Here is a 22,654-nt window from a genome sequence, read left to right on the forward strand (position 1 = left end):
AAGCTGCACTTTGACTTTTATTAGAACAATTTGCTGGAACTACAGAGTAATGAAGTACTTCAAGTTTTTGTGTGGATGACTTCCAACCTTACTGTACAGCACAGAGCACAGAGGGACAATATATGTAATCAATATATGATGCAGAATGAACAAGTAACAACTGTGAGCTGAGTCTGAGGCTCATGCAGGACATTTCATAGTGAGGTGTCTTTGGTTGGATTATTCAAACATTTACATCAAAGCACCAAACACATTTCTCACAGATGAAGGTCTTAGAATTAGAATAATGTGACTGTGTCCATTTCCCATCACTGTCACAACAGACTCCATTGTAACCATAACTGGGTTTCCCATATCCTTCTGCCAAGAACCTGTCAGAGAGATCAAACATGATATGAAACTGGACTAAACTCATAACTATTGTCACATTCATATAAATATGAGTATAAATATTTGCTGTATTTCTTTCCCAGGTTTCTCGCCCACTTTCCCTCCTTTAGACTTTTCTCTGAGAATCATCATGCACACTAAAACAGCTTTCAAGCTTTGATGAATATGAAATCTTCCTGCTGTAAAATGGAGAATAAAAGAAGTCAGAGCTGACTTTCTGCTGTTTGAAACGGTTTTGTCAGCTGTTTACAGACATCACTTTGAAATGTGTGTCTATCAGGTCATATTTACTGAAGCTTCTTCCTTCATATGTTCTGAAGTTTTACAAACACCAAAGAAGAAGAGACAGGAATTCTCTGAAACAGTTTTTGTTCTGTGAGAAAAGAAACATTACAGCACAAAAAACATGAAGACAAATTGAACAAAGTGAAATGTGTCGGTCGCTGCTTTGAACATTTTTCAATCCTGATTTCTTCAAACTGACTTGTTGTAACTGAACGTCATCACAGACTGCAGATGAAGAGAGTTCAAGCACAGCTGTTCATTCAAAGAAGGATTTCTGCTTTTCTTTACATTCAGTTTGTGGGACTGTTGGAAAATAGCTCAGCTCATGTATTGCTGATCTATCTTCCAAAACATCAATGTTTCACTTCTAAATAATAACTCTGGAATAGAAAAACTAATGTCTCACGTTTCTGTCAGCGCTGATCCGTCCACCCATTCCCATTCATATCGTCCTGATGACCATTTAGCTTGCAGACCAATCCAGGACTCTCCTCCCATGTTCCTGATAAATTCCTGTTTGAGAAGAGACACAAATATTGTCTCCAGTCATAATTCAGCACTTCTGTTGTCGTAACATCATCTTGTGAATCTGTCTGAAGGAAGAATAAATGTGATGAAACTTTTCTTCCATTGTGCAGAAATCAGAAAGAGCCAAAGAATCAATGAATATCAGCTCCTCCTGTAGCTCAGTCAGTGTTGCAGTGGAATCAGTGTTAACAAATCATTTGATTCAGTTGGATTGAATCAGAAAAATAATCTGGATTATGAGGATTACTCTCATTTTATAACATTTCTCTTATTTCAAGGTTTTGTGTTGACTTGGTTTCTAAGGATTATCTAAACTGGTTCCAGTTTAATCCTGGTTCTTTAACTCCTTTGAATTTCTCTCCTTCATGATTCAATGTGAACATCCAGTTTGCTGTATTGTAATCTATCCACCTCCCAAATCCTGCAATCATTTCCTGAATGAATTCTCTAATCTTCTCTCATCTGTTCTTGTTCATATTGATAAAGTCATTTTAGTCGATGACTCTAATTTACTTATTGATGATCCCTCTAACAACACTGCCACACAACTGATGAGCACTGCAGCATCATTTCATTGAGTGCATCATGTTAGCGGCCCCACACATAACGCTGAGCTTCCACATGTCTGACCTACTATCCAATCACAGATGTATCATCTTTGACAGGCTTACAGTCAGTGTTGTCTTCCCAGAGACAAACTGCTGTCACTCCCATGTCTTCTAATGACTGTGGACATTTTAGATTTCTTCACTGGCAACATCAACAGTATCAGGTCAGAGTTCAAGTCTGTAGCTCTTCAACCGCCCCAAGTCTCTCATCCAGTTCTGTTGTTGGAGTTCAAACTCCTTCCTGCTGCCATCTCCCCCTGACTTCTCTCTATTAGAAATCAGTCCCTTTCATTTCAGCTGACTTTCAAACAGCCAGAGTCTTTCTGAGTGGAATCAACCCTCCTTACATCCCACTGTTTTAAATCCAGTTGCTCGTCAGCTCCTTCAGATCTTTGATCAGTTCCAACCTGCTTACAGACAAACCACAGCACTGAAACAGCTTTCATGAACATTACTAACCAGATTCTTCTGCTGGGATAAAGATGAACACTCCATCTGAGTCCTGCTTGACTTCTCTGCAGCCTTCATGCTGTTGATGGTGCTCCTCTTATTAACACACTACAAACTGGCATCACTGGTGCTGCTCTCACATGGTTTTCTTCATATTATCAAACAGATGCTTCACAATTCATATTAATCAATGTGTGTCCTCATCTGAGTCCCACATGCCTCAATCCTTGGACCAATTCTGTTCTCTTTATAAATGCTGCCCCAGTGACATCTGCTTAATGGTTTTAATGGGATCTCCTAGCACTGCTATGCAGATGACACCCACACTAATACTTTTCTGTCGAGCCTCTCCGGCCTCAGTGAATGCTTCTCTCTCATCATTTCATGGATTTAAACTTCCTTCATCTCAAACTGAAGTTCTGCTGTTTGGCTCAGTTTCTCTGAGGAGGTCAGTCAGTACATCGTCCCCCTCACCAGTAACATCAAATCACCTGTTACAGACTTTGGGATCATTTTGAACCAACAGCTGAATTTGAGCCTCACATGTCAAAGGTCACCCAGTCTTGTTTCCTTTACCTCAGAAATGTTGCAAAAATCAAATCTTTACTGTGATTCAATCATCTGGAACTTTGAGTTCATACTTTCATTTTCTCCTGCCTGATTATTGGAATTCACTTTTCACCTGCATTTCTCAGTCCTCCATAGTTGGTCTGCAGTTAGTGCAGAACTCAGCAGCAAGGCTGCAAACAAACCCTGGCCTGCAGTCTCATATCTCACCTATTCTTGCTTCTCTTCACTGGCTTACAGTCAAATTCAGAATCCTCTTTTAAATCCTGTTATTACCATATAAAGCTGTGCATGAACAGGCCCCTGCTTATATAGCAGAGCTTCTTGGACCTTCTCACTGCAGCCGGCCTCTCTGATCATCTAATCAGCGTCTCCCAACTGTCCCTCGCTCTGATTTTAAACCAGAGGCCATCGTGCTTTTGAGCTTGTTGCAGCCAAACTGTGGAACAGCCTTCCTCAGACTATCAGCTCAGCTGACTGTTAACGGCTGAAACTCATTTTACAGGTTTGCTTTCTTTTCCTTTATTTTCCTCCAGAGTTTCTAACTATTGTGTTTCTGATGGAATGAATGTCTGCTGCTTTGTTTATGTGTCTGTATGTTTGCACATGTATACTTATCATCAATGTGTGGCTTTATTCAACGTATGAAGAACTTTGTAACTCACTGTCAGCTCCATCAAAGATCACACAGACATGAACAAACACACCCACCTGTTCCTCTTTGCTGTTTATGATCACCAGATCAGCTCCTTTATCCTGACAGTCTCCCCTGCTGTCAGACCAAGTTTTACTCTCAGTGGATTTAAAGTAACAGCTGCTTCCAATTCTCGTCCATCGATCAGGACACTTCCCTTAAAGTCAAACACATGTTTTAAAGACAGACTTTGTGTCATGTTGTATCACATTAATAAGATCTCTGATTTCAGTCTGTAGTCAAAAATCTTTGGTTCCTGTCATTTTCCCTGTAAATCCTTCATTTAAACTCAGGTTTTCTCTCTTATTCATAATTAACTGAAACTTACATTTATACAGAAAAACTGTTACACAGCATCAAACATTTAGGATTCAAAATAAAGACACAATCAGGTTATCACTGTGTAACACTGATGTTTTCTATTAGTTATTCAAACTTTATTACCTTCTATCTTCTCCTTCAGCTTCTTCACTTCTTCCTGTAGCTGACTGTGGTTTTTACTCAGTTTATCATAACTGCTCTGTAACTCAGTCAGGTTGGTTTTTGTGTCTTTGGAGAAAAACAGATTAAAATTCAGTTAAAATATTCTGAACATTAGGTGTGATGTTAGAATCAAGGATTCTCTCACCTTGAAGTTCATCCTGGAGTTGACTCTTGTTCAAAGCATCTGAAATATTTTAGTGAAACCAAAATAAAATAAAATGAGTGAAACATTGAACAGAAATAATCTTCTTCCTCTGCATTGTCAAATATATCAATAAGAGTCAGAAACTTGTGCAGCCATTGTTCTTTAACATGTCCTGTGGGTGGAGCTGTTAGAACTACAGGAAATCTGATGAGCTAAATACGTATCAACTGTGAACAAAAACCACTGACAAGATTCAAAATAATTGTGCTTCAGTGTGGAGGAAGAAGGTGAAGAATCAAACAGCATTTTTCACCTGTAGTCAGAGATGTTCTCTATATGCTGTGAAAGAATAGATTCTGACTCATGTGACATGTGCCTGTTCTCACTGAAAATATGTCTTTTTACATTCAGTCAAAGCTGCTCTGAGGCTTCAACACTTCCTCTTTCTGGTTATTTATAATTAATAAATGTTTCTTCCTGCAGCTTCCAGGTAGCTGTTGGTTAAGGTGACTAGTTGCCCACTGCTGTTAAAGTGTTTCCTGCTTTCAGACGTCCTTTTGCAGGCGTCTCTGTTTTCTTAGAGTGCTCTGGTTCGTGTACAGGTGTGATGTTTCTGCTGATTCAGCATTAAGTCTGTCACACCTCCACAAGGGCCTAAAGGTCAGCTGAAGGTCATCAACTGATTTAAAACATAGAATAAGTATATTTTAAATCCAACCATCAGCAGCTGCTGGAAGTTTTCTCTGTATTGTTCTCTTGTTGTGATTTGGCGCTTTAAATCAAATATAAATAAAATTGAACTGAATTAAATTTTCCCATCAAATGGATGGAACTAACATTAACTTGTTACCTAGTTGTTTAATACACCAAGTGAACTAACTAGTCAACATAATGACAGACGGCCACTGTCTAACGTAGTGTGACTGCGCCTGTATCAGTCTGCAGCCAAAGTCACGGCTCTCTGCTTCGGACCACTTGGTGGGACTCTCTCTGTGAGTTTGACTCTGCTGTGCTGCAACTCCAAATGTTTCTTTAAGTTTGACGTAGTGTTTTTGAAGGTAGATAACGCTTTTTTCGCCAACACAGAGTGTACAACGAACCTTAATATTGAAATCTTTAGTTGACAGAAGTTGTAGTTGTATAAAGCGCTTTGAGTGCTCAGAAGAGTAGAAAAGCGCTATATAAGAACCAGACCATTTACCATTTACCATTTACCGAAACTCAAAATAGTGACTATATTTCCAGCTAAAGAACAAACATCTCTCCCCCTCCATTGTTGTTTACACTATTTTACTGGCTGCTTGTGAGGGGCAAACGTGACCTGTTGCTTATGTGATGTTTCACGACACATGCGTTTGTCATCCGCCGAGATGAAAAGAAGAAACCAAATCGTTTTGCTTAAAAAAATTAAAAAATTAGATTAGTCGTTACTGAAAAAGTGGTCATATTCAGAGTAACGCGTTCACTGATCCTTACAGACCAAAACTCATTTAGTCCTGAATGGAAACATGTTTTTAATGCTGGAAAGGTGCTCATTTTAACATGGGAGTCTGTGGGGACTGACTCGCTTTCAGCATCAGCCTCCAGTGGTCATTAAAGGAACTGCAGTTTTTGGTGCTACTGTGTTGGCTTCATGTACTTCCTGTATTTGCTGTGGCAGAAGGACACGTTCTGGTTGTGAAGCTGCATGTTTGTTGGCTGCTGGGATTCAGTATCAGCCATACATTCATTTGCAGGAGAAGTTCAGAGGTTGTATCTTATCTTACAGCATATGGACAGGATGATGATCCCAGCTAACATCAGGAGGCACAGCACTCTTAGAGCCAGTGTAGCACATCTGAAAGAGCCCTTCTGGACTGAAGGAGGACTCTGAGTCTGTGGTCCTGTTAGAAAGCAGTGTGGATGTTGGTTTGTGCTAATTTCCTGTCACTCTGTGTTTAACACATAGTGGTCACTACAGGCTGTTGTCTTGTATTTGTGTCAGTGTTGATGGTCTACTTACACATAAATTACTACATTGGACACTGATGTGTCACTCCATACCAAATACTTAATATCAAATGTATGTTGTCCACCTAAGTGGACATGTAAAAAACTCTTTGAAAAGTAATTCATGCATGAAAGGCTTAATAGACCTGTGGTTGTGGTTGTATCAGCTTAGCTTCATAAAAGGGTCGGTAGCCAAAAAAAAGGAAATCTTACATCTGCACTGTGACTAAAGTGCGTAAGTAAATTTCTCGTTCTCTACTCTACAGTACACTTATTTTTATGATTTATTTACCTCCTTCCTCTGATTTAAAATGAACATAACTATCTCTGATCTCATCTGTACTCTCGTAGATATCCACCTCCCTCTGCTCCCACTCTGCTCTGTCCTCCTTTCTGCTGTATCTCACCTTCTTTGATAGATCTGGTTCAGCATAAATATCTGAGGACATCGTGAGAGGACTGAGACGCAGGAGTTTAAACTGTACTCTAACAGTCCTGCAGTACTGACCCTGGTAGATATCGAGCTGTTCTGTACTGATGCTGCTCTCAGTGTTTCTTGTCCAGCCTTCTGTCTGCTTTCAGACAGGAAGAAGCTTTGAGGAAGTGGCTGCATGCAAAGAACCACAAACCCAAACTTTCATTTAATTAATGTGCATAAAAACCTCCAGTGTGGTGGAACCCACAAATAGAACATTTCATTGTATTTATATTTGCAAAGCCACTCAGAAACCTGTGAAAACATTTTGCATGAAACAAGAATAATTTCATTTTTCTTTGTTTAACTAAAGGTGAGCTCATGGTGAAACAAACCACAACCACATTCATACCTCTTGCTCACAGTGTGCACAAAGCAGGAAATGTCTCTTTGTCAGTAACACCTTTTTCTGTTGCCTGATAGTGAAACATGTCAAACTGTTTAAGATTTCATGTGACTAAAGTTACTAAATTGTTTTTCAGTTTTTCTCAGTCCATAATTAAACATCAAAAAGTTTTCCCTACGGTACGTCACAGTGTTGTGAACAAAATATTGAGAATGACACCCAAACTACATATCAGCTTCATGTCTTATTGAACAGGACATTAAGTCAGTTTTGTAAGATAAGGTCGTTCTATGAGCAAGGTTATTAAGGGTCTGCTCAGTGGCTAATGACTTGTAACTGATTGTTAGGTTAGCCTGTTCTTTCCTCAGCTGCTTACTCAGATGCATTCCACATCCTGTTTCAAACACATTTCATCCATCAGGTGAAGTCACAGTGGCTATAGCCATCTTTTACTCCAGTAGTTTAGCCTACTTTCATATTTTGCACTATTGATTGATGCAGTTCAGTTGTTTTGTTTTATTTTCTTTTTGTATATGGCTAGAGTACAGACAACAAGAAGTCTGAAAGAAAAAGAAGAAGAAGAAGTGAAAACCTGAACAGAATCTTAATAAAATGCTCCTCTTCATCCTCACTTCATGCCTCGTCTCCTGAGCTGAAGTCAGGAGTTAAACACATGAAAACGTGCATAAACATAATTATTTTTTCTTGATATTGTCACAATTACTTATCGTCAGCAGATTAGACATGTAACCCTCTCATTGCAAAGGAACAAGAGATGGACAGCAAACACAACAGCAGCATGGTGTAAGCTATTATTATACCAGCAGATGTTAGGCTGAAGTGTTCTAAAAATCACTTTCACTTTGATAAATAGTTTGATTACATTCTCACATAATATTAGGCTTTATTCACTCAGCGTCAAAGCCCAACAAAGTTACAGCCACTTCAAAGAAAGTTTGACTAACAACAGTGAACAGCAGCTAACAAAGGCTGACCATGGCTAACAGCAGCTAACAGAGGCTAATCATGTCTAAGAACAGCAAACAGAGGGTAACTACGGCTAACAGGGGCTAACCATGGCTAAGAACAGTAAACAGAGGCTAACCACTGCTAACAGCAGCTAACAGAGGCTAACCATGGCTAAGAACAGCAAACAGAGGCTAACCAAGGCTAACAGCAGCTAACAGAGGCTAACCACGGCTAAGAACAGCAAACAGAGGCTAACCACGGATCACAGCAGCTAACAAAGGCTAACCATGGCTAACAGCGGCAAAAACACAGCACTATACACCAAAGTAAAGTAAATATACACTAGTATATGTTCATATTTACTCCCCTTACCTCAGTCTCAAAGTGTATATATATTTATTCTTCTTATTCTTCTTATTCTTCTTCTTCCTATATTTATTGTTTTCTCTTGCACGGTATGGAACTGGAGCCTCGTCGTCTCGTCTCTCTATATACTGAACTGCGTATAGCAGAGATAAAGTTTACTTTGACTTTGACTACCAACATTTCAACCTATCTTCAAACCTCAGTATGGCTGAGCTTCACTGACTCCTTTCACAAAGTTTTATGATACTTTCCAGAGTAAATAAAGATTGATGTTTATCACTCATTGACAGCTGAGGAAAACAGTGGAGTGTCAGCCTTCCAAAGATAGGAAAAACTGTGGGGCAAATCCCGTCCAACCAGTGGTAGAAGCATGCAGGCTACCTGCCACTGTCATGGGGTCCAATCTAAATGTTATGTTTTTTGTCTCACTATAACATGTTTGTCATATAGCAGCCACTTCAGCTATAACTATGCACTTGAACTGGGTGGGTAAAAATAAAGATCCCAATGAAAATGAGCTAAAAGCAGAAATGGTAAAATATCTTGTTACCTTCAGTTTCCTGTCATGTTGCTTAATATAATCAAAGAACTATGAGGAGTCTGAAGCAACCATTGAACATTTACTCAACGACAGAGAGCCATGTTGTCAAAAGCCTGTACTAAAAACATGTCATGGTTCTGGGTCATTGTGACCCAGTGTTTTTGAGTTCTTGTGTTTTGGTGTCATTTTTGTATAATGGTTTATGTTTTAGGTTCATTAGCGGTCTTTATGTTAGTCTGTCTTGAGTTTCTTATTTTCATTTTGGTTTCTGGTCTTTTAGCTTTGTGTCTCTGTCCTTTGTGTCCTTCTCTGTGTATCTGTGTTTATGTTAGTTTGTGTGTCCTTGTGTCTTCTTTCCTTTTTCACTTCCCATGTTCTCATCCTTATGTTTAATTCCATGTCTCCCCTGCCTGTCAGGTTTATTCCAATGTTTCCCCAGCCCGTCACGTCTTTCCTCTCACTCTCTCTTTTTCTGTGCCTCGACCCCCTTAACTGTTTCCACATCCCCCTCGTTATCTCATCTCATTATCTCCTTGTTCCATCTCGTTTCCCTGAGCGTTCTTTCCTCTCAGTTCCCGTGTCATGTTGTGTGAGTTAGTCTGCGTCTTAGTGCTTCCTGTTTTAATCTGATAGTCTCCTGTCTGGTGTGCGTCATGTTCAGTTTTGTTTTCCCCGTCGCTTTACTTAGATTACATTCAGCTGTGTTCCCTCCTGTGGCTTGTTCCCTTGTTTGCCCTTGTGTGTATTTATGGCTTGATCTCCCTCTGCCCTCCGTTGCGATCTCATACCCGGCTGTGTGTTCTGTTCATAGTCTAGTTTCTAGGTTTTCCAGTTTTCTTTCTGTATTAACTTTTTCCACCCGACACAGCTGTGTTTTGTGTCAAAGTCATGTCTGTGAGTCTGTGTTTAGGTCCAATCCTGCCTGCTTCATGCAGCTAATTCTCAACAAAACTAAGATTTCTTTATCTGCCTTCATATAAGGAGGCATTCAGGGTCACCTGATCCAGCCTAACTATATGCTTTATCAAAAAGGAAAGTTTTAGCCTGCAGTCTGAGAGCAAAGTGCTCTAACAGGGTGATACGACACCATAAGGTCATTAAGATAAGATGGGGCCTGATTATTCAAGACTTTGTATGTGAGGAGCAGAATTTTGAATTCTGGATTTAACAGGAAGCCAATATAGCAGAAACATGCTTTCTCTGAAGGCTTTTCAGCGAGTTTTTAGGACATCCTGATAATAAAGAATTACAGTAGTCCAGCCTGGAAGTAATAAATGCATGAACTAGTTTTTCAGCGTCACTCTGAGACAGGATATTTCTAATTTTAGAGATGTTGCGCAAATGGAAGAAAGCAGTCTTACATATTTGTTTAATATGTGCGTTGAAGGATATATCCTGGTCAAAAATGACTCCAAGGTTCCTCACAGCATTACTGGAGGCCAAGGTAATGCCATCCAGAGTAAGAATCTGCTTAGATACCATATTTCTAAGATTTTCAGGGCCGAGTACAATAACCTCAGTTTGATCTGAATTAAGAAGCAGAAAGTTAGCGTCCATCCAGGTCTTTATGTCTTTAAGACATTCCTGCAGTTTAACTAATTGGTGTGTGTTACCTGGCTTCATGGATAGATAGAGTTGGGCATCATCTGCATAGCAGTGAAAATGTATGCTATGTCTTCTAATGATGCTGCCTAAGTGTAGAGAATTCTAACAATTAGTATAACTCTGAGGTGTTGGTTCATTGAAACTAACATAACCATCCTGCTGTAACCAGGTTTATTAAGCCAGAGTAAAACAGTTTTGTTGATCAGTTATTAAATCATGTGCTCACAGAGATTTGGAAGAGAGACACCTAATGTTTAATAATCCACATTCTTCATTTGTTTTCTGCTGGTTTGGGTGCAGACACAGTCACTAAGTACACAGGGTTTTGGGGAGATAACACTACATGGTAATAAAATTTCTCACAGCGTGTCGTGATTGCAGCCAGAATCAGCAGATACAGAACTCCCAGGTTCACTTCAAAGCCTCTGAAACTGCTTCTTTTCCCAGCTGGAAGCTTCTTCTGAGTGCCATCGCCTAAAGGGAAAAAAACAACAACTTTTTTATATAATAATATTACTGATTTCTTTTTGAGATTTTTAATTCTGGTGCATGCCTCAATTAAATGGATCTGCCTTGTAGTAATAATGACATTTCCAACAAGTTAATCTTGTATATTTGAGAATTACAGGAAATCAGGTAAAATGTTCTTCTGGAGGAAATCAAGGTAGATGTAATATGGTGCAAAATCACATCTTTAGTTTATTCCCACATGTATTGATTCTTCAACAATGTCTGACAAATAAACAAAAGGACAATATCAATAATGATAATTATGAATAATCTTATTATTATTATCTTCATAATTTGCTCACAGGACGACTTATTTTGAGATGTTAGGTCCCAGCCAAGCAGGCATAGAGACCACTTAATGATCTCCTGGCAACCACTCTTTGCTAGCAAAACTGTGCGTTCCTCAGCCAGTTTCTGGGTGGTTGCTGGCAGTCACAAAAAGGAGTTGGTCGCAAAGACATTATGCTGCACCATTAATTTCCTAGTACTGCAACAGTTGTATGAAGACCCTGGCAGAAATAGAAACTAACGTGTCAACTATTCACAAAGCTGAATAAAAGGTGCAAAGTGAACATTTAATTCAATTCAATTTGAATTCAGTTATAATTATATAAGGATGTCCAGATAATAATATAGATACAATAATACAATAATACTGATAATAATAATTACAGTAGTCTGGCCTTAAATAATTCTGCCATCCTTGTGAGATAGGAAGATTTTTAATCTTATAGATACTGTACAAAAGGAAAAATCAGTTTAACTCATTGCTGTGTGTCACCTGGCTTCATGGACAGATAAAGGTGGGTATCATCTGCACAGCAGTGGTAATGTCTGCTATGCCTTCTGATGATACTGCCTAACAGAAGCATGTATAACGTAAACAAAACTGGTCCTAGCACAGAACCCTGTGGAACTCCATAATTCACTTTTGTTTATGAAGAAGATTCTTCTTTAACATTCACCTTCAAAGTACAAGTTGAACCTTTTGAAACAAACTGGCTTTAGCAACTTTAACCCTGAAGGTAAATGTTCTCTATTTCCAGTTTGCATCACTTGATGCAACACACTTGATCATTTCCACACAAATGCTGCAAGACCATGGGAATCTGCCAGCAATTGGCTTGTGCACATTTTTCCATAGTGTACGAAGGCCACCACTGGGTTACTAACTTGTCTCTAGGCCTGGGTCACTAAAGCCTCGAAAAAACCTAATAGTATAATTGGCTCTGAAAACAGTACTTCAACTTGTTTTCTGAGGTTATTTGTGCTCCACACAGTTTCTAGCAAGAGTTTGTTTTTTAAACTTCTGTTGCAGCACCGAAGAGCTCCTGCTGGATGAGCCATTAGAGTCATGCAGCACTTCCCTCTTTTATTGTAAACTTTTAAAATGTTCGCTGCTTCCTACTTACCAGCTTCTTGTAACCCAACATCAGGATGCTGTTCTCCATCATCTGTCATCTGCACCTCGCTGTACTCTCTCTCTCGTCCATCACTGTGGGTCTTTCTGCTGTATTTCACTCTAAAATCTGCTGCAGCTTGAATTTCTGCAGACATCTTGGTGGGTGAAAGTATTTGATGAGGCTTCGATGTCTGTCTGGTTTGTTTCCGAGTCGGGCAGCTTTTAATAGACATCAAACAGGAAGTAGCAGCAGACCAAAGCACAAACAGAGGGGCCAACTTCATTTCTGCTTTGCATTGTGGTTAGCAAACTTTTTACTGAGAGTTGATTTAAAAAAAAAAAAAAAGAAGAACCTAAAAAGTTATTTATAAATTTTACTGTCTGTTATAACACAGAAATAGTAACTCAGCAGCAATAATCTGCATATAATGCCTTTTTCATGAGTCCTCCTGGTTTCATGACTCTGTACACGTCATAAGTACATAGAAGCACATAAGTGTCACAGGAAATATGAGGTTGGGCACTGTGTCACTGCTGTGTTTCCCTCAGCACAGACTGGCCACCACAGCCTCTTCAGGTCACACACTTTATTTTCCAGCACACACATGAAATGTTTCTGACTGAGCTGCTCTGCTGTTGAGCCCGACTGAGGGAAATGTGTTTTATAGGGTTTAGTTCCAGCTTCTCCCAAACAGCCACAGTGAACTTGTCCACTTACTGCATCTGTCTTCAGGTCTGAGTACACTACCAAAACAGAGATGCAGTCACTCTGTTTTTCAACTGAAGCTTGTCATGTTCACAATTTCAGAAGGAATTTCAGGAGAAAATATCTGTCTATTAAAAAGATTTCATTTGCTTTTGCATGTGAAATTCCCATTTTACAGCACTGGACTGTGATGTGATACCACAGTCAGCCTCACACCAAAGATGACCCTCAGAGCGGGCCGTACAGTTTTATACTACAAGAAGAACATGTATTATTATGTATAGTGTGAGATCATTAGTAAAACATATGTTATTTTATGCCCGTAGGTAGTTGAATTATGATAACAGCTGTAGGACATATATTATCCTTTAGTTTAAATGGTGTGCTGGGTATGTAGTTTAGTCCTCATTATACTTTTGGGTTAAAAAGAATATAATCATTTTGTAGTTCATTAGACAAATGTGCATCACTCTGTATCCTTGATCTGCTGTGAATGTCTTACACTGTTTTCTTGACATGCTTTACTGCTGAATCATAAAAAGTAAGGTTGTATGCAGGAGACTCTGTGTCTAGGACAGGGGAGATAGACCACATTCCATCCCCCCACCTTGTTTGGAGCAGAAGAACAGGGAGCCAAGGTCAGGAGCCAGTCTCGCTAAGAATTAGAAAAACATGTGAAGATGTAGCTTTTATGACTAGGTGGGGGTCGCCAGAAGCTATAAGAGGCTGTGAAATCTGCCACCATTTTGAGACATGCTGTGACCCTCTGCAAGCATCTCTCCCGTCCGGACGTTCTTATGCTCTGAAGTGTTGAATTGTATGGAAATAAATGATTGTTGATTGAGCATTTATACACCGAGTATTGTCCTTCCTTCAGCCCAAAGATTAAAAGAATTGGGAGAATTTAACAACTTGGTGCCGTGACCCGGATCTTTGGCGTGCTGAGGAGGGGCAGATTTGCCCTGTGGTGAGATCGTGGGGCGAGGCGAACAGAAAGGACCGGTCCAAGCAGAAAGGTAAGCACAGCCTGTTGTATTATAAATACCAAATGTGCATATTGGGCTTTCCAAATTAATCTGTTCGCTGAGTTACACGTATTTTCACATTAAATTTGTCGGTGTCTGGTTTTTGGCGCAAGATACTAACAACATAAGTTGAGGCCGAATTCCAGTGTGTTAGATAAACTGCTTCTACCAAGAAACTAATAATATACTACGTTGAGCTAGTTGCAGCCCACTTTACCTTCCACATTTAACTTTGTCTAAGACTGGCTTCTGTAGCTCTTTTGGAGATGTGGCCATATGTCCAGTACATTGAATAGAGGTTTTGAAGTTGGTTTATGGTGTCGGTTAAGCCCTCGTTGATGCGGTCATAAAATTAGTATAAAATTAAGGTTAAGCAGATGCTGGCTTACGGTGTCGGTTAAGCACCAGTAACGCGTGATGCGTAACGCGTCCGTAGGTTTTGGTTTATGATGCGGCCGTGTTCTGGTGATGCGGTCGTAAGTGCAGCATGAGTGGTAGCTGGTTTCAGCACATTGAAAAGAGGTTAGACGGTGGTTTATGGTGTCGGTTAAGCCTCGAGGGCTGCGGTCATAAAATTATAAGTAAAATATTTACTTCACCCCGATTAAAGGGAAAGCAGACGCTGGTTTATGGTGTCGGTTTTGAGCCTCGGGGACGTGTGCATCACTTCTGTTTATGATGCGATTTTGCCCCGTGGTGGCGGCCATAAGCGCAGTGAAAGGGGTACATGGTCTATGGTGCGGTTGTGCTTCGGAAGAGTTCTAACAGTTGAGTTCAGAGGTTTCTGTGTAAATTTCCGCTGATGAAAAGCGCTCTCTGTGGGTCTCACTGCTGGTGAGGCGCGCTCTGGGCGTTGTGTGTGTGAAGCGCGCTCTGGGTGCTGTTCTGTGTGTGAAGCGCGCTCTGGGTGTTCTGTGTGTGAGGCGCGTTCTGGGTGCAGTTTTGTGTGTGGGGCGCGCTCTGTGTGTGAAGAGTGAACACAGTGACAGTGGCGGTTGATGTGTGAATAGGAGGTCATTAGTGCGAAGAAAATGCTTTAAGATCAAAGGTTGACGCCTAGTGTACCTGTGGAAATTAAGTTTGTTCATGGTGTGGCGACCCCCCTGTCTGTGGACGCACAGGCCGGTCCAGCGGCGTCTGGGTGCCGAGGTGGCGACTTGGGAACTTAGGACTCCCGCATAGCTACAGAATAACACTGGAACGGCCGTGTAATCACGGGTTCACATTTATTCTGGAATAGAACAAGAGAATGCTTTCACATCTAAGGTTGAGTTCTATCATAGATGAAATATAAAAAGGTTGAATTCCTCGTTTCAGTGGTTGAAATTGTTGTGTGCCTGTCCCCTGACGAGTGTGAAATTAAATAAAGAGGGAATTTGGAGCCACATAGAGATAGACGGGCATAATTAGGTGTATTACTCTGTGGTGTAATAAAAAATAATAAAAAAAGGAGAGAGAGAGTGTGAGGAGTGTGTAGCGGGGTGAATATGTCGGGTCTTAAATCTGACATAGAAAAAGGAGAAATGCAGGGTGAGTGGAAAACTTTTGAGAAGCAGAGAGAGGAGTTGTTGCGGGCGCTGAAGGTCATGCGACCTGGGAGCGCGCCAGAGAAAAAATCAGAGGTTGCAGCTGTGGCAACAAAGATCAAGGAGTTGTGTGAGAATGAAGGAGCGAGAGGAGATTTACGAGGTTCATTGGCAAAAGTGCTTCTGGGGGTAGCACAGAAGCGGCAGGAGCAAGAGCAGGAGATTAGTAAACAGATAGAGGAGGCCTCAGTTTGGGGGAGGCGGAGGCTAAGAAGCCAGTTGCAAGAAGTGCAGGAGGAGAGAGCCCGCGTAACAAGGTGGGCAGTGACATGTCAGGGGGTGGAGCATTGGATGAGGGAGCGAAAGGAGGAGCCTGATAAGCTGATGCTGCCGGCTACCCCGGTGAAGTCATCGCTCACTAGCTCCCCTCCTCCCTATCAGGCCCCCGCCCCCCTCTATCCTGTGCTGAGAGTAGAGCAGGGCTGTCTCTCTGGTGGGGATGGCCAAGTGTTAGAGGTTACAGGAGGCTATGTAGATTGTGAAATATCTAAAGAGTCCAAACGGCCAACTCCAACACCGAAGAGTGGAATATTAAAGCAAAATTCTACTTTTGTCGGTGAGGAGGGAGCCTGTGGCGGAGCACAAGCCCCGCCCATGAAACAGTCACCTCAGCAGGAAGAGAGTGAAGAAGATAGGGCTGTGCGGCTGGTTGAAACAGTTATATCGACTTTAGAGCAACGATATCAGATTTCTGATGATGAGTTAGGGAGTGGAATAGTTGTTGCACCACAGGTGGGAAAAGGTGAGGTGTGCGGCCCTTATGAGGACGCATACGAGGGATGGTTATCTGGCACACTTGATGACAATATTCAAGTGGGCGGCTGTGGGAAGCAGAGACTTGAAGCAGGGCCAGAGCTAGGAGGGGCCTTTCACAATAGGGTAGCTAGAGAAAAAGCAGGGAGAGGCAGAGTAGTCAGGCCCAAACCCGGAAACATACCACACCCCATGGTGCGTCGAAGTCAGGATGAGAGGGACAATCTTTCTTTGCCTGGAGAGTTCCCCCTGGTGGTGACCGCTGGGGGTCACATGAAATACAAGCCATACGGAGTGGGAGATGTTAATGCATTGACTGAATTATTACCTCCTATTACAGATGGAGGTGCGGGGTGGTTGAGAGAGTTTGACAGAGCAACAACAGGTGTTCAATTGGCTCTGGGAGATTTCAGAGCTGTGGTTGCCAGATGTGTCAAAGGCACAGCTCTGGATGATATAGAGAAGATAGCAGGCACAGGATTGATGGTTGATAGCACCCCATTTTGTCGTGTTGTGAATGTAATATCACATGCATTACGTGAAAAATATCCCACTCCAAATGCTGCAAAGATTTTGAAGCTGTTGTGGAAGCCTGATCAAACTCCAAGGGAGTACATTGAACAGGCTAAAGCTACGTGGGCCCTTAGAACAGGCCAGCATCCCGGTAGAGAAGGGATGCAACAATTGTGGTTCAGAGAAGCTGTGTTAAAAGGTGTGCCCGAACAGGCCATGTTAGATAACCCCGACATGGAGGGGGCGGAGTCTCACGTGTGGGAGAAGCATCTGGTGCATCGCCTGCAGAAAGCTCATGATGAGGCTATGGCTAAGGATGAGGACACAGATAACATGAAAGAGCAATTGTTGAAATTACAGCTGGGTGAAGCGAGGGTGAGGGCAAATGATAAAAAGAAAGAAGATAAAATAGTAAAAGCAATGGTAACCCAAGGTTACCAGCAAATGGGGACAGAAGTAGATCCTAATGTATTGCCAGCTGACACACAGGGACCTGCGCGAGGAACAAATTGGGGTGGCCGTGGGGTCGGTAGAGGAAATTGGGGTTCACGTGGTGGTCAACGGGGAGGAGGCGGCGGCATGGGCAGGCAAAGGGGTGCGCTGAGAGGAGGTCTATATGTGCCTGGGACTGTGTGCTTTAACTGTGGTCAGACTGGACATTGGGCTCGAGAGTGCCCTGAACCACCTCAACCAGGTTATCAGCCACGTCCGGCCATAAGGGGGCGCGGGCGTTGGTCGGCCCCAAACTCCCAGATGGCTCCTCTAGGGCAGTATCCAGTGGAATACTGGCAGCAGGAACAATACTGACACACCCCACAGAGAGGCCTGGGCATAGGGGGAGGGGCAGACCCCCTGGTGCCACTGAGGGTTCAAGGACGTAACCTGCCCTTTCTAGTGGATACAGGAGCAACATATTCCACCATTCGTACTGCTCCTGAAGACATCCCACTGTCAGACACCAGAATCAGTGTGATCGGCTTCTCTGGGGTACCTATGACCCTGCCAGTAACCGCCCCTTTAAAGACTGAACTAGGACGCCAGTCCTTAACACATTCATACATGGTTTCATCACAAGTTCCAGTTAATTTATTGGGCAGGGACCTGCTCATTAAGCTTGGAGCTACTATCATGTGTGGAGCTGATGGATTAACAGTGACTTTGAAAGATGGCACACAGCTGTCCTGTTTGCAATCAGGAACGAGGGGACAGTGGCTGTTATCAGAGGATTGTGAACGCACAGCACAGATTTACTGGGCGCGACTGACCACATCAGATGGAATTCTGGCACAGTACCAACTCTGGCGTCCCTGGATAATGTCCATGTCTGTTTATTCACCCCCGCGTGACCCCTACCACGTGACCTTGTTTTACGATCGCGAGCATACTGAGTGGTTTGAGGATCTATTTTATGAGTGTTTAGATGAGAAAGCTTGGGAGCTTAACTCTCAGGACATCTATGTTGGTTCAGCTGGAGTGGCAGCGTTTGTTGCGCTTCCTGAGGATCAAATGAGTTGGTATAGAATGGGAGATGAAGCAGTTCCCCACGTGTCGTTGGCAATACATGAGGGTCATCAAGCAAAAGATTTAGGCCCAATGGTGAGAGCAGCCATAAGGGCCACAGATTGGCAGCAAACACAACTCACTGATGTCTCATACTCACCCAGTTGTAAAACGTATCGGATTTCTGTGACGGCCACTGATCAGAGTGTTTTAGAACACAAACATTTAAAGCGAACACATGGCAGGGAGAAATCAGACCATGAGGAAGCTGTTAAAGGCTTAGCTGAACTCCCTGACACTCTGTGGTCTAAAGGTCCCACTGATGTGGGTTTGACATTTTGTTCACCCATTACGTTTGAGTTAAAAGATGACACCCCTATTTGGCGTTCACAATACAGACACAGTCCAGAGGCAGAAAATGGGATTGCAGAAACAATTTCAGGGCTTCTGCAGGTGGGTGTGCTGGAGCCGTCTTCCTCTGCATGGAATACTCCAATCCTCCCAGTTGAAAAATCAGGCACGGGCAAGTATCGCATGGCACATGACCTTAGGGCAATAAACGCTGTCCTTAAGACATCAACAGTACCTGTACCAAATCCCTACACAGCTTTGACTAATTTATCTCCAGATCAGCGGTGGTTCACATGCATAGATTTGGCAAATGTTTTCTTTTGTCTCCCTCTGCATCCATCTTTGAGAGATATCTTTTCATTTACTTACAGGGGCCAGCAGCTGCGTTACACTCGGTTGCCGCAGGGCTTTGCCCTTTCACCTGGGATTTTTAATCAGGTACTTAAAAATGCTCTTTCTCCATGTGTATTGCCTGAAGGATGCACACTGATCCAGTATGTGGACGATTTGCTGATTGCTGCTAAAACAGCTGATGCTTGCTTTCAAGCGACGATGACGGTGCTTCGTCAGCTGGCCAAAACAGGCTTTAAAGTAAGTAAAGACAAACTTCAACTTGTCAGAACTGAAGTTACATTTCTAGGTCGGGTGGTGGCGATGCAGACGGTGGGCATGTTGGCATCCCAAAGGGAAACAATTATGTCACACCCCCAGCCACGTACTGTTAAAGAAATGTTGTCATTTCTTGGACTTACAGGTTACAGTAGACACTACATTCCTGACTATGTGGGCAAAACCAAACCTTTGCGGGATTTGGTGAAAGAACATGGTATGAGAGACCTCACAGCTAATCTGAACTGGACCACTGAAGCTGAAATGCAGTTCATAGAACTAAAACAGGCCCTGTCTCGTGCAGCAAATTTGGCAATCCCCGATTATAACTCTGATTTCTTTGTTGATGTTTCTGAAACAAATGGAGTGGTGAATGGTGTTTTGTTTCAGAAAAAAGGGGGAAGGAGACGAGTGCTGATGTATATCAGCATTGGCCTGGATAATATGGAAAAAAGACACCCCACGTGCACACAACATGCAGCGGGGGTAGCAAAAATAATTCAGAAAGTGGCCCACGTTGTGAGAGGGCACCCACTGAGAGTGCTAACATCACACAGTGTGGTGGCCTATGTGAATTCACAGGCATTCACAATGACCCCATTGAGACAACAGAGACTGACTAAGATTCTGGAGTCTCCAAACTTGACCTTCACACATGAAGAGATCAACATGGCAGACCAGATGGGAGGGGGGACACCTCATGACTGTGCACAAATAGTAGAGGTTGAGGAGAAAGTAAGGTCAGATCTGAGAGCAGAACCGGTGAATGAGGCAGATGATTATTTCACAGATGGGTGTTGTTTTAGGGATCCGAGTGAAGGATTGAAAACAGGTTATGCAGTGGTGAAAGGAGTCGGAAACCAGCTGCATGTGGAGAAATCAGGGACACTGGAAGGACCTCAATCAGCGCAGAGAGCAGAGCTTATTGCAGTGATAGAAGCTCTGAGATTAGGGAAAGGAAAAAGAGTTAACATTTATACAGACTCAGCATATGTGTTTGGAGCAGCACATGTGGAACTGGGGCAATGGAGGAGGGCTGGATTTAGAACAGCCTCAAATAAACCGATCAAACACGAGGAGGAGATGAGACAGCTGGAGGACGCTCTGAAAGAACCCTTGGAGGTGGCCATCATAAAGTGTAAAGGGCATGACGATTCCAACACTTGGGTGGCAAAAGGAAACAGAGCAGCCGACGAGGAAGCAAAACGGGCGGCAGGATATCAAGAAGGAAAACAAATGGTAAGTATGGGTATGGAATGGGGAAACCTGCCAGCCCAACAACGAGAGGACATTGAAAAGGCGCAAAAAAGAGCCTCGCCTGAGGAAAAGGCGGTGTGGCAGGAGAGAGGGGCCGTACAATCAGAAGGATTGTGGAGAGGACCTGACGGGCGGCCAGTACTCACAGCAGAAATGGCCCAGGAGAAAATTAAAGAAGCTCATGGGCTAGGACATGTAGGAGTGGCCCAAATGGAGAGGGACTTGTGTCATTGGTGACATCCCTACATGAAAAACATGGTAAGGGAACACGTGAGAACATGCCTGATCTGTGGACAATATAATCCAAAGCCCACCATGAAACCAGAAATGGGTAAGTTTCCTTTGCCAGGAAGACCAGGCCAGGAAATCGTGATTGATTATACTGACATGATAACTACCGTTCGAGGGTTTAGATATCTGTTGGTGTGTGTGGATGCTCTGACCGGCTGGCCAGAGGCGTGGCCAACACGCAGAGAAGACAGTAAAACGGCGATCAAATGTCTGGTGAATTATTATGTCCCCTGGCATGGATTTCCAGAGAAGGTAAGATCAGATAATGGCACTCACTTTAAAAATCGAGATCTCGCTGAGGTGGAATGTATGTTGGGGTTGCAACATAGATATGGTACAGTTTACCATCCACAATCTCAGGGAAAAGTGGAGAGAATGAACCAAAATCTGAAAAACAAATTGGCAAAAATCTGTGCACAAACAAACATGAATTGGGTCGATGCTCTTCCCATAGCACTTATGAGTGTGAGGTGCTCCGTTAATCAGAGCACCGGGTTTACCCCATATGAACTGCTGACAGGGAGACAGTTTCCAGGCCCTGCAGCAGGGGTAAGAGAATTAAGGGAGGGAGTAAATGTGTCTGAACATGTGAAACAGTTTAAAGCACTAAAAGCTCAGGTGGGAGACCCGACCGGGAAGGAGGTGACCACGCCGGAGGTGAAATGGGTGTGGCTGAAGGTGTATAAGCGGAAGTGGGACGAGCCAAGGTGGACGGGACCTTTCGAGGTGACCACTCGAACCTCTCATGCGGTCCAGCTGAGAGGCAAGGGCGACACTTGGTATCACTGGAGCCAGTGTGCGGTGGCAGAGGAGCCTAGGCGGTCGGAGAGGCTTTTAGTGAAAAAGGGGGACACGGCCGTGACCCCAAAGAACGCAGATCTTAGTAAAGAAGGGGCAGAATAATCCCCTGATCTGTGCAACGACCAAAGGGTAGTCTACCCCGGAGGTTGAAGAAAGAAGTCAAGAATCACCCGACTGGAAGATATTGATAGCTGTAGTAATAATAAAATTAAAACTGCCTTAGACAGAAGCTCTAGTCTAGAAGCTATTAGGTATTACTGAAATGAGGGTGGGAAAGTCCAATGCGAAAATAAAGCTTTGGGAGAACTGGGGAGTGATGGGAGTGTTAACTATAATCATTATTGGTGTGGTAACTACTATTTTTCTGTTATGTGAGTTGCCCAGCTTCAGAACTCATCCAAAACCTCTTCCCTTAGCGGACCCTGAGGTGACCAGACCTGAGCGCAATGTAGGTGAGACATCGGATCCTTGTTTGTTACATTATGGAGGCATAGAGGTGGATTACGTTAGAGGATCTACAACAGCCTTCACTTTTGATCTTTGTTCCGTGATAAAATGTGGGGGTGATAGTGCTAGTTGGCGTGGGTATGAAGTTTGGATATGTCATGACCTGCAACTAACTGGTGCTTGTCTTATAGGCCATCCCACTATCTTGGGGCATTACCCGTGTCCGGTGTGGGATATGGTGACAGCCTACACGGCCCCAGGGTGGGACTCACCGGGCCGATGGGAAGGGTTTGCGATTCAGCGTGATTTTAGTAACAGTCAAAATCCAATTACAATGTCTATTGGTGGGTGGCGGGTTACACCTCAGCGCTACAGGAAAGCCGATAAAGTATTTTATTTACTATTAGGCGTAGCTGTTTCAGGAAGAGACCCGATGGGCGTGATAAAGATAAATTTTAAAGA

General features: G+C 42.8%; 2 protein-coding genes across 2 annotated transcripts; one reads left to right on the plus strand and one right to left on the minus strand.

Annotated features, from left to right (window-relative positions):
- On the minus strand, positions 1–12,523 carry LOC120435779 (CD209 antigen-like protein C). Its single transcript, XM_039605904.1, has 7 exons — positions 12,364–12,523; positions 10,805–10,915; positions 4,151–4,189; positions 3,967–4,071; positions 3,540–3,679; positions 1,082–1,188; positions 1–371 (listed from the first exon to the last, which is right to left on the minus strand). Exons 1-7 carry the CDS (start codon positions 12,506–12,508, stop codon positions 224–226), a joined length of 795 nt encoding a protein of 264 aa, XP_039461838.1. The 5' UTR covers positions 12,509–12,523; the 3' UTR covers positions 1–223.
- Positions 12,524–15,571: 3,048 nt separating this feature from the next.
- LOC120435605 lies at positions 15,572–21,847 on the plus strand. The gene is given in 4 exon segments (XM_039605356.1): positions 15,572–17,311; positions 17,415–17,531; positions 17,588–17,706; positions 18,835–21,847. Coding segments are annotated over 4 exon segments (4,989 nt in total).
- The last annotated feature ends 807 nt before the right edge of the window (positions 21,848–22,654 follow it).

The sequence above is a fragment of the Oreochromis aureus genome, linkage group 22 (genome assembly GCF_013358895.1).
Source record: "Oreochromis aureus strain Israel breed Guangdong linkage group 22, ZZ_aureus, whole genome shotgun sequence".
Taxonomy (NCBI): domain Eukaryota; kingdom Metazoa; phylum Chordata; class Actinopteri; order Cichliformes; family Cichlidae; genus Oreochromis; species Oreochromis aureus.

Bases quoted from the DNA above. Each gene is read 5' to 3' on its own strand.
- LOC120435779 (XM_039605904.1), bottom strand. From the start codon at position 12,508: ATGTCTGCAGAAATTCAAGCTGCAGCAGATTTTAGAGTGAAATACAGC. The intron at 4,190-10,804 runs GTGAGAAATTTT...AAAATATTTCAG, and splicing joins GGCTGCAATCACGACACGCT to ATGCTTTGAACAAGAGTCAA. The intron at 372-1,081 runs GTGAGACATTAG...TCTCTCTGACAG, and splicing joins GGATCAGCGCTGACAGAAAC to GTTCTTGGCAGAAGGATATG.